The 12,051-nt window shown below is 44.6% G+C and overlaps 1 protein-coding gene across 2 annotated transcripts; it reads right to left on the bottom strand.

Moving 5' to 3' along the window:
* Positions 1 to 3,374: 3,374 nt before the first annotated feature.
* LOC123146468 (uncharacterized) lies at positions 3,375 to 11,784 on the bottom strand. 2 transcript variants are annotated; one of them, XM_044566085.1, is made up of 10 exons: positions 11,361 to 11,784; positions 9,709 to 9,752; positions 9,290 to 9,404; positions 9,122 to 9,200; positions 7,859 to 8,508; positions 6,732 to 7,008; positions 6,378 to 6,648; positions 5,156 to 5,311; positions 4,040 to 4,555; positions 3,375 to 3,939 (listed from the first exon to the last, which is right to left on the bottom strand). In XM_044566085.1, exons 1-10 carry the CDS (start codon positions 11,551 to 11,553, stop codon positions 3,619 to 3,621), a joined length of 2,622 nt encoding a protein of 873 aa, XP_044422020.1. In that variant the 5' UTR covers positions 11,554 to 11,784; the 3' UTR covers positions 3,375 to 3,618. The 2 variants fall into 2 exon arrangements, with proteins under 2 accessions (XP_044422020.1, XP_044422021.1); XM_044566086.1 differs by lacking the exon at positions 11,361 to 11,784 and adding an exon at positions 10,075 to 10,105.
* Positions 11,785 to 12,051: the final 267 nt, after the last annotated feature.

The raw sequence follows: 12,051 nt of genomic DNA, 5'->3' as shown, positions 1-12,051 counted from the left end.
AATGGATTGAGTTTTTCCTTTGAAGTTATCTTGTCGGATTGAGTCTTTAAGGATTTGAGAACACTTGATGTATGTCTTGCCGTGCTTATCTGTGGTGACAATGGGATATTCACGTGATCCACTTGATGTATGTTTTGGTGATCAACTTGCGGGTTCCGCCCATGAACCTATGCATAGGGGTTGGCACACGTTTTTTTTCTTGACTCTCCGGTAGAAACTTTGGGGCACTCTTTTAAGTACTTTGTGTTGGTTGAATAGATGAATCTGAGATTGTGTGATACATATCGTATAATCATGCCCACGGATACTTGAGGTGACAATGGAGTATCTAGGTAACATTAGGGTTTTGGTTGATTTGTGTCTTAAGGTGTTATTCTAGTATGAACTCTATGATAGATTGAACGAAAAGAATAGCTTCGTGTTATTTTACTACGGACTCTTGAATAGATCGAGCGGAAAGGATAACTTTGAGGTGGTTTCGTACCCTACCATAATCTCTTCGTTTGTTCTCCGCTATTAGTGGCTTTGGAGTGACTCTTTGTTGCATGTTGAGGGATAGTTATATGATTCGATCATGTTATTATTGTTGAGAGAACTTGCACTAGTGAAAGTATAAACCTTAGGCCTTGTTTCCTACCATTGCAATACCGTTTACGTTCACTTTTATCATTAGTTACCTTGCTGTTTTTTTATAATTTCAGATTACAAATACCTTTATCTACCATCCATATTGCACTTGTATCACCATCTCTTCACCGAACTAGTGCACCTATACAATTTACCATTGTATTGGGTGTGTTGGGGACACAAGAGACTCTTTGTTATTTAGTAGCAGGGTTGTTTGAGAGAGACCATCTTCATCCTATGCCTCCCACGGATTGATAAACCTTAGGTCATCCACTTGAGGGAAATTTGCTACTGTCCTACAAACCTCTGCACTTGGAGGCCCAACAACGTCTACAAGAAGAAGGTTGTGTAGTAGACATCATAGGTGAAAGGGAACCAGCCCGTAAGTGGGCTGGGCGCCATCCCCTCTAGGGTCCATGCGCCTAGGGTTGGGGGAACCCTAAGGGGGGCGCCCCCTGCATGGGGGGCAAGCCCCCTCCCCCTTGGTCGCCCCCCCCTCTAGAACTCATCTAGAGGGGTCGGCCCCCTTCCCCCTTCTCCCTAAAAATAGAGGGTTGGAGGGAGGGCTGCAGCACCACATCGAAGGCGCAGCCCCTCCCCTCCCCAACACCTCTCCTCCTTCGCGCGAGCTTGGCGAAGCCCTGCCGGAGAACTGCCACTCCATCACCACCACACTGTCGTGCTGCTGTTGGAGCCATCTTCCTCAACCTCTCGCTCCTCCTCGCTGGATCAAGGCGCGGGAGACGTCACCGGGCTGCACATGTGTTGAACGCGGAGGTGTCATTGTTCGGCGCTAAGATCGGAATCCGCCGCGATTTGAATCGCTACAAGTATGACTCCTTCATCCGTGTTCTTGCAACGCTTCCATCTCGCGATCTTCAAGGGTATGAAGATGCACTCCCCTCTCTCTCGTTGCTAGTTACTCCATAGATTGATCTTGGTGATGCGTAGAAATTTTTTAATTTCTGCAACGATCCCCAACAATGGGATCATGAGCTAGGTCTATGCGTAGTTTCTATGCATGAGTAGAACACAAATTTGTTGTGGGTGTCGATTTTGTCAATTTACTTGTCACTACTAGTTTTATATTGTTTCGGCGGCATCGTGGGATGAAGCGGCCCGGACCGACCTTACACGTACGCTTACGTGAGACAGGTTCCACCGACTGACATGCACTAGTTGCATAAGGTCGCTAGCAGGTGTCTGTCTCTCCCACTTTAGTCAGATCAGATTAGATGAAAAGGGTCCTTATGAAGGGTAAATAGCAATTAGCATATCACGTTGTGGTTTTTGGCGTAGGTAAGAAACGTTCTTGCTACAAACCTATAGCAGCCACATAAAAACTTGCAACAACAATGGGATCATGAGCTAGGTCTATGCGTAGTTTCTATGCATGAGTAGAACACAAATTTGTTGTGGGTGTCGATTTTGTCAATTTACTTGTCACTACTAGTTTTATATTGTTTCGGCGGCATCGTGGGATGAAGCGGCCCGGACCGACCTTACACGTACGCTTACGTGAGACAGGTTCCACCGACTGACATGCACTAGTTGCATAAGGTCGCTAGCAGGTGTCTGTCTCTCCCACTTTAGTCAGATCAGATTAGATGAAAAGGGTCCTTATGAAGGGTAAATAGCAATTAGCATATCACGTTGTGGTTTTTGGCGTAGGTAAGAAACGTTCTTGCTACAAACCTATAGCAGCCACATAAAAACTTGCAACAACAATGGGATCATGAGCTAGGTCTATGCGTAGTTTCTATGCATGAGTAGAACACAAATTTGTTGTGGGTGTCGATTTTGTCAATTTACTTGTCACTACTAGTTTTATATTGTTTCGGCGGCATCGTGGGATGAAGCGGCCCGGACCGACCTTACACGTACGCTTACGTGAGACAGGTTCCACCGACTGACATGCACTAGTTGCATAAGGTCGCTAGCAGGTGTCTGTCTCTCCCACTTTAGTCAGATCAGATTAGATGAAAAGGGTCCTTATGAAGGGTAAATAGCAATTAGCATATCACGTTGTGGTTTTTGGCGTAGGTAAGAAACGTTCTTGCTACAAACCTATAGCAGCCACATAAAAACTTGCAACAACAATTAGAGGACGTCTAACTTGTTTTTGCAGCACATGCCGTGTGATGTGATATGGCAAAAAAGGATGTGATGGATGAAATATATGTGATGTATGAGATTGATCATGTTCTTGTAATAGGATTTGAACTCTGATGGGCTGGGGATACCACAGACCCACTAACCATCCACTATTTTGTCGATATATTATATCTTTCTGTTTTAAAAACAGGTCATAGAAAAAAGATTGGGATAAGTCCATCTAGCGATCGCCTCGGTACGGATGAAATATAGCCGGGCACTCTCACTCCCCTCATGTCCGGCTCGGAGACTGGGAATGGGATCTCCGAGGACGACCAGAAGCGTCGGTATTGGGCAGAGAACCCCGGCCGGATGGAAGGGGCCAAAGCACAGGTCAATAAGCGATGGCGCGTGTTGAGCAACGGCAACAGGCCGTCTTCACCACCACCCCAACAGTGGATAGCAAACACCTGCGTAGCTGTGCTCTGCACACGCCCCGGCCTTTGACAAAGGCGGAAGAACGAGGGTGTGTCCAACATGGGTAAAAATCTCGTAAAACCAGAGTTGGAAAAGAAAAAGGAAAAACAATAGGCATACTGACGGAAAGAACACTTCAACAGCTAAAAGGTAAAGCAAGACGAAACTTTGAGAAATCATCAGAAAAAGGCACCTGTTAGGTAAACTATGTCTCCAAAGAGTTACAAGACTGTTGTGCTCCGCGCATATAACTCGACCGAAAAACAAACATCAGTCCGACAACACCGACATGACACACGCAACACGTTAAAACGCTCTGCCTCTCCTCAGCGAGCCACAAGCTCAGCTACTCTGAGCTGCTTTACTCCGCAGCGAGTCCCGCCACAGTGAGCCAGCACCACAACAAGAGTGCGGGGGGGCTCAGTAGTTGGCGTGCTGCTGCCAGCTCTGGTGAGATGGCTGCTGCTGCTGCTGCTGCTGCTGCTGCGCCGCCTGGTAGCCATTCAGGGCTCCGTCGGCCGGGTTCTGGGGGTGGTGCTCCTGCGCCATGCCGCCGCCCTGGGAATGGTAGAACGCCGGGTATCCATGGCCCCCGTATTGAGAAGGCTGCTGGGGCTGCTGCGCCTGCCGGAAGGCGCCCTGCTGCTGGCTCTGTCCCTGGTAGCCATAGAACTGGGTAGGAGGAATTGCTGACGCGGTTCTTGAACCAGCCCCATGAAGCCACATCGCAGAGTTGTCGCCCTGACAAGAAGAACAAAATCAAACACTATTCTCTACCAAGTAAACAGCAATCAACACAAAATTCTGAAATATACACCAAGGGTTGCTCAACAATGGTTACCTGCTGCTGGAGAGCCATGTATTGATTGGCCTCTTTGTACTGAGCGCTCAATGCTTCATCAAACCCAAGATTAGCCGACGGAGGGGCAGCATTCTGGTTGAGGGCAAAATTTCCTGGAAGGTTACTTGAGCTACCAAAGCCTGCATAACCAGATATAACCGACGAAGGTTGTTGTTGTTGTTGTAAGTTTGCGGCTGACATGTTGTTCTTGTATTGTGGCATCGAGTACTTCATGCCAGCTCCAGGTACAGCAGCGGCAGACTGATGGAACTGTCCATTACTCGAGTACGCTTGCTGGAAGGCTGTTGATGGTAGGTAAGCAGGGTAGTTTTGTGCCAAGTATGGATTATAGCCAATCATATTTGCGCCAATCATATTTGCGAAAGGTGCAATAGGTAAAGTGGGCTGTGAGTAAGGATGGACTAATTGCTGAGGAAGAGAGGGGGCCATCTGAATGCTGGTACTCGGAAGATTTTGTGTGGATTGAGTGTTCGAGAAAACTCCTGGCTTCATTGGCTGCAAAGTGTAAATATAAATATAATGTCAAGGAAAGGAAAGTCAGACAAAGCAACATATGCAACAACAAATTATCAGCACCATGATGTCAATAATATTCAACGATTAAGTTAGAAAATTACCAACCCCACATAAAAATTACTCCCTCCGTTCACTTTTATAAGATATTCCAACTTAAATCGGATATATTTTAGTCTCATTTCAGTACGTATGAAGTTCATATATTATTAAAATAAGCAAAACATCTTATAATAGTGAAGATAGGGCTAACAAGGAAAGTTCGGAGTATACTGTATGCAGCTGAACGATCTCACATGAAAAGGAATTTTTTTCTCAACGCTAGCACACCTACATACATAATTCAAGTTTACACATACTCCCTCCGTTCCAAATTACTTGTCTTCGATTTATCGAGATACGGATGTATCTAGCACTAAAATGAGTCTAGATACATCCGTATCTAGACAAATCTAAGACAAGTAATTCAGAACGGAGGGAGTACAATAAAGAATGGTGTGCTTTTTGTAGCTTCCAAACTGACTCTGTGAAATAGGAATCCAAATGAAGCACGGAAAGATAAATGGATTCAAAGTTTTTTACCTCCTGCATGCCAGTAGTAGTTGGTGCAGCTGAGTTATATCTTGCTCCCATTGATTGTGCTTGTGCTGCCAACAAAGGTGATAAACCGAAGTCCAAGTCCCGAAGAGGTGCCATATTAGAGCCCAACAGGTTGTGTTGTTGTAACGTATTTGATTGCTGGAGAAAACATTTGTAAAAGATTATGCCAAAGTTATACAGGCCGGAATAAATAGATAAGCATGCAGAAGATGATAAATTCATCATAATCCTCTTCAGCAAAGAAGTTTATCATCAATTGGAACAAGGCATGGAAAATCCAGAAAATTTCAGTCAGTCTTTTTAAGACTTCCAAGATTTGTATAAAAAACATGATCTAGGCAGAATAACTATTCCAATGCAAGTTATTGCACCATTTTAAGATACTTAGCATCAGTTGGTTCCTTCCAAAATAGACATCTCTTTGGATCTCCCATTGTCAGCCATAAGTCATAACCATGGAAAAGGGTAACACAAAACATCAAAGGCTAAAAAAGTGGCATAATCAAGAGGGCTCATACGGGTTTTTTTTCTGAAGATACTGTAGTAAGAAAAAGGAGCAATGAGCTACTTCTGAAAATAAAACACAGCCAAATGTATTAGTGTTGGATGCCTAAAAGAACCAATCATGTTCACCAGCAAATTACTGTTATACTTGACCTAAATAATCTGCAATAAGATGTTCAACAGCCCCACAATTTGTCATGTGGTACATTAGTAACGACTGCAACATTACATTGAAACCATCAATGTTCTGATGCCTACTCACAATCTGGCTATTAGTTCAGATGATAGTCCAAAATTTGTATCAATTTTGATGCATTATATTATGCCTACATATACAGGTATGCAGGCTATATCTGTTGGCAGTTGTGAATTACGGGGACAAGTATTTAACAAACCATGCACAAGTGAGACTCGTTTCATCAAGGAAACTAAAACACTAGCCTGAACAGGACAAGGTAAGTGTATTTAACATGTGATGACTACATACAGAACCATATGGAAGTGCAATCTGGCTTTCCTATATGTGCTGTGTAGGCACCTACAGGCTGAATTCAAATCCAGGTATGTGTATTACTATTTTTGGGAGAAGCCTTGAGTTGCTAAGTTGAGTTGTTATCTTCCAGATGCAATAAGCACATAGATGCGGGAGACATGAAAAGGTGTTATTTCACTAGAAAGATGAGAAAGGGGGACACTGTACCAGCAAGCTTGACAGGTGTGAAAGAGTGTGCGCTTGGTTACTTCCTTGCATGGCATCCATTGCATTTGGCTGTGCTGGGTTCGCATACGCGTGGCTCGAGACTGATGGCAGATTATATTGAACACCTGAAGGATCATCCAGTATTTCTTGTCTCAGGACATCAGGCTGTTGAACAGAAGGTACATCAAGATTCTCAGTGCTAGCTCCCATAATTTCCTCAAGGTTCTCGTTTGGTGGCGAATTCGGAGGAATTTCGTAGAAATCTTGATCCCTGCAAGAAAAGGTCATTCCAGTCATGTCACAAGTTCACAAGATGTGACCTGTCCAGCAGAATAAAGGAGGAAAACGCTTAACCTCGTATCTGTATGATCTATAGGTTCAGATTCCTCCACAATAGGCAACTCCACATTGTTTTCAGTGCTCTTTGGCGGTGGGAGGAGCCCAGAAAATGCACCAGATCCGAAACTGCCAAAGCTCAATCCGGCACAGCCTGTGTTGGCAACTTGCAGATGGTCCGGAATTATAACTGCTGGGTTATCTTCGGCAAACTTTGTGGCAGCTAGCTCTTCATCATGTAGGCTCAGACCCTGGAAGTTTGCTGCTGCTGATACATCAGCATTGGACTCCTCAGCTGCAAAAAAATTCCATAATCAGAACATGGGATGCAAAACCATACAGAACAAGAGAGAAAATATATACTCATGTGCAGGTCGTGTGCAAAAAAAGAACTTTTGCAACTTCCAGAACAAAAACCAACCAACCAGTCGAAAAAGGGTTCACAAATATATTTGTTATGCACAACATGTGAAGCAAATCATGATACAAAACCAGAAGCACTGAACATGCCAGTCTGAAGTATATTCACTATTCAGCAAAACAGGAGGAACTGAACATGCCAGTCTGAAGTATATTCAGAAAGAAACATACTATCTGGCTTCTTTCAATCTGCTGTGGCAATCTATTTTTTTCAAAATTGTCAGTCCAAAGTTTATGCAGACAGGAATGGACAGTGTGCTTTCTGGGTTGTTTAAAATATGTGTTAAGATGTCTATTTAAAAAAATAGCACCAAGTGATAATAGTCATCTGAAGTCATCCGTATATGTTGCTAGTACCTTTCCAACACAGATGCATACAGGCAGACTAACATAAAAGTTGATAATAATTGCATCAACTGGACAAAGAAATTTGTCTTTCATCTCTAGAACGGTTAGATTATTCTGCCATATAAAAAATATAGCTCAAACAATTTTACAACGGTTCTGATTAAGCAAGAATACTGGATACGCACACATTATCTGTTAATGAGATGTCAAAACAATAATTCATAAACGATGATCCTATTCAAAGCATTTAAGTTCACAAAAGATATACAAGATCCTCACATCGAACGATAATGCATGGATGTTTCGAAAACAAATGTTGGACCTCAAAAGTATAACCAGCAAAGAACTAGATACTTTGAACTTAGTTTAGCACTCACCTTGGTCCTCTATGTGAGAATGCGTCTGAGCCAGATAGGTACTCGAGTTCTGCAATAATCCATCATTATATTCAGAATTCCCTCCATAGTGATCCAAGTGTCTCTCAGAAGCATTTCCTGATCTCATTGCAGCAGAGATGTTATCATCCAAATAAGAATTTTCATGCAAGTAAACCGCATCAGCAACATGCGTCGATGGATGTAATGGTGCCTCAAATAATGATGGGTCCCCAGATGTCTCAGGGAGGGAGGATTGATTCCCTGCTGGCGGGTCATCTTGTGGAGACCAATCATTATCATATTTCTGCTTGTTATCAGCAGCTGTGTGACTGTGGTCCTTAACCAGAACAGAATCTTGCGCAGAAGGTAACCCTTGGTCAAGCTCTGTTGGTGCAACTGTGCTCGCAGATTGTTTTGCATTCTGGTTTACAGTGGTGGGCAAAGATGGGTATTGTCCGGCATATCCTTTGTCCGCTGTGACCACAGTCTTGGTAGAAGGCTTCCCCTGAGCCTGTGGCCTGCCACCCATTTTCACAATATCAGCCATTGACAACTGACCTGGCGTCCCAGACCAGCCATGCTGAAACCCAGATGATGTTTGTGGTGGTACCGATGGTGCATCAACAACCAGATTTTTGTTCACGGAGGAACTACAACAGACAAAACAGAACATGTATATCAGAACAGGTGAAAAGAAAACTATCTGAAATCACCAATACATCTGACAATTTGCATGATACTGAGATGAGCGCATTGTTTGACTCAGATTTAACAACACTGCATTTTTTAATGGAATCGAATAATTCTCCTCAGCCAGAAAACTGGAGAAAACACACAACTACAACCATTAAGATAGGCAGGGATGAATAGACTGATAAACCAAACTGATCGTTCATTGCTTGATCAATTGATGGATACAAAATGCCCCTTATATGTCAACTTAGAAGTATGCTGATCGATCTCCATTTCTAGGCTTGTTCTTTCTTATTAAAACAACATTGTACCTCTAAGATGGCTGCCCCTTTATCACTATACATGACAGAAGAACTATTGTGTGTTCCAATCTTCTAACAAAATAATTGTTAGTATAACTCATGCGGTTTTTACAAATGTTTGACGCAGGGGCATCAATAGTTGCAATGCACCTCAGGGGACAACAGATGAGGGTTGCACAAAGGCACAATAGATTTCTAATCATAAGTTGCGCTTACTAAAAAAGCAGGCTGAGCAGTTGCCCTTCAGGTAAGAAGCGAAGGTCCTTACCTTTGAACTGTTTGCTTCTGGGTGGAATTGGTTGATTGCATACCAGATCCTGAGACGGATGACCTTGAGGTCATGTTATCTGATTTTTTTAAAAGCAAAAGTAAATGGTGAAAAAAGAATTATAAACAAGAACAGCCTCAAAGATACAGATGGTGTTTTTTCTATTACCAATGGAGCTGTTGTAAGCAGAATTGTTTCGCCCACCTCGATCTGGACCACCTCTTACACCTCGACTGGTAGCATTATTTGCCGCTCGAGACCTTGGCTCGGGAGTCTCTTTAACCTACAAAAACACACATACCTATCTGTTATTTCCATCACTGCTTGTATTTTGAAACAAGAACCAAAGGAATAACTCAACATGCTAACTATTGGCAGAAAAATCAAACAGAGCAAAATAACTTTGGAATTGACAAAGTATATTCTGTATGGGTACTTGGATGTTCATGGTGATGAAGTACAATCAGGAGAAAAAGGTTAGATACAATTCATTGGCAACCCAGGTAAAACCCGATCACCAGTTATGAGACAAACTGAACACTTAACGAATACAGGGCACATATATTTGAGGAACATGGTTGACTGACCTCTTTTTTCTTGTCACGCTTGCTCTTTACCTCTTGAAAGGTATCTGTAAAAAAAACAGTGGTACATGAGATATTGAGATATTTACACTACTTCAACTGGTAGCTAAGTGCCATAATCTATGGTTACCACCACATAAAGGTAATGTAAGCTGGTGAGTAGAATCTAAGATGATAAAATGCAAAGCAAATGTAGGAAATGAGAAGAAAAAAAATTGCATGGCAGGAATTGAAATCATGTCTACATTCACAAACTATATGTGTACACAAGTACTCACTTAAACTCTAACCAAGAGACAGTGTAATCATTAATTCCAAAATCACACCATTCCGACCATGCCAGGTAAGTTCAAGAATGTATTTTACGACCTTCACATCCACACATAAGGCCGTATTTGGTCTCGCCCCGTCGTTTTGTTTCCAGCTGAAAATCACTCAGTGGCAGTTAAGATACAGGCATAAGTTAAACACCTCCGCAATAGATTACACCAATCCCAAGCGCGGCCTAAGAGATCATACAATTACAGGTCCCACTCCTTATCCATTCACTAACCCTCATAAAGTAAGCAACAGCACGTTATAGGGAGGCAAATGGTGTTCACAGAGAACATCTCATCTGCCAATATATAGAAGATCAAGCTAAGCAACCATCAACCAAGGGGAGAAGAGCAAAAAACTTATAAAATATATGCATGGAATGCTTCTCTGGAACAACTTTAATGTATACAGAGGCAAACAGAAATTATAGTAATCAAAGGAGCGCGCATGGAATGCTTTCTCCACAAAGAAAACATCAAAATACCTTCTCTAAGATAAGCACACAAGCTACTCAAGTTTACAAAAGTAGCAAATCTGACTGTGCCACTTTTCCTCCTGCTGTACAATAGAGGTATAACGAAAATGACCATTTCCCAATCGATATAGCAACACTTAACCGATTTCAGACAAGCAAACCTGATAAAAACAAGCAGATCAGAAGTGTTTTCACTTTTCAAAGTTTGGCCACCATGACAAGCATCCATCTATTTTCCCAATCTAAATGCCTCCAGCCCAGGAGCCATATCTATCAGAGCACCTTTTTTGCAATCTCGTTGCTAAATCGGCCCACATCAAAGATACCAGTTATCCCCTTTAAACCGAAGACCCATGCTCCCCGATTTCCCTCCCCATATACAACATAATAACAAAACAAAAGGACGAACAACAGAAAACAAACAGAATCAGCCTACCCTCCTCTAACCCAAAACGGGAAGCGCTGGACATTAATTGCGTTCAGCAGGTGGTCTAAACAGGAACCCTAAAAATGTAGAAGCAGGCCGTGATTTGAACGAGACCAACGCAACTCCTAAGTCAACCTATAACCTGATGGACAGCTATGTCGCCAGTAATCCGCAGGAAGCCCAAAAGGGAAACCGAACGGGCTCATCTGGTTCCAGCTAGTCGGTAGGGGACACGGCCCGCACGGGGCGCGGCCGCGGCTGCAAGGACTGACGAATCACTCCGCATCGGCCAGAACCTCTTAAGAACCCTAGCGGCGAGGAACCGCCCTCCAATCGCGCATCGAGGGGGGAGCCCGCCCGCACGCGGAGGGGCGGCGAAACAGGCGCGGAATCACGGGCGCGCGGGGGAGGGGGGGGGGGAGGGGGCGGGCGGACCTTGGGAGAGGAGGCGGCTGACGGCCTCGTCGGGGTCCATGGAGCACTCGCGCAGCGCGGCGTAGATCTCGGCGTCCGGGCGGTTGACGATCTCCTTGAGGCTCTGCACGAGCTTCCTCGAGGCCTGCGGGACGGGCCCCGCGGCCGCGGCCCCCTTCCCTCCGCCCCCCGCGCCGCCGCCGCCGCCGCTCATCCTCGCCGCCGGGATCCCCTCCTCCGCCGCCGCGGCCGCCGACCAGCAAGCCCCTCGGGACCGGGAGACGCGAGGCGCGGGCGCGGGGGCGGCGGTGGAGGGAGGCTGGCTGGCTTCGGTTTCGGCTGCGCGCTGCTGCGGCGGCTTCAGTCGGCTCTGTCTCTCTCTCTCTCTCTGGCTCCCACGCAACGCGACGCAACGGCGGCCTCAGTTCCAAAACCCTTCCTCCCCCTCGCTCCTCCGCGCCCGGCTTTATATAGCTGGGCCGGCGGGCGGGCGGGCGGATGGACGGGTGGGTTGGGTTGGGTTGCGGTCTCGCCAGGAAGGAATAAATACGGACGGGGGACGGCGATTTGCTCTGCTTTACTTTACCATATCGAAATACCCTATATATGCTCTTTATGGCTTATTAAATTGATTGAAATCATCAAAATATACAAGTGCACCTTTTTTTTATCATCAAAATATGCTCTTTATGGCTTATTAATTTGATGAAAT

Source organism: Triticum aestivum, chromosome 1B, assembly GCF_018294505.1.
Source record: "Triticum aestivum cultivar Chinese Spring chromosome 1B, IWGSC CS RefSeq v2.1, whole genome shotgun sequence".
Taxonomy (NCBI): domain Eukaryota; kingdom Viridiplantae; phylum Streptophyta; class Magnoliopsida; order Poales; family Poaceae; genus Triticum; species Triticum aestivum.
This window is presented reverse-complemented; position numbering and strand designations above follow the sequence as displayed.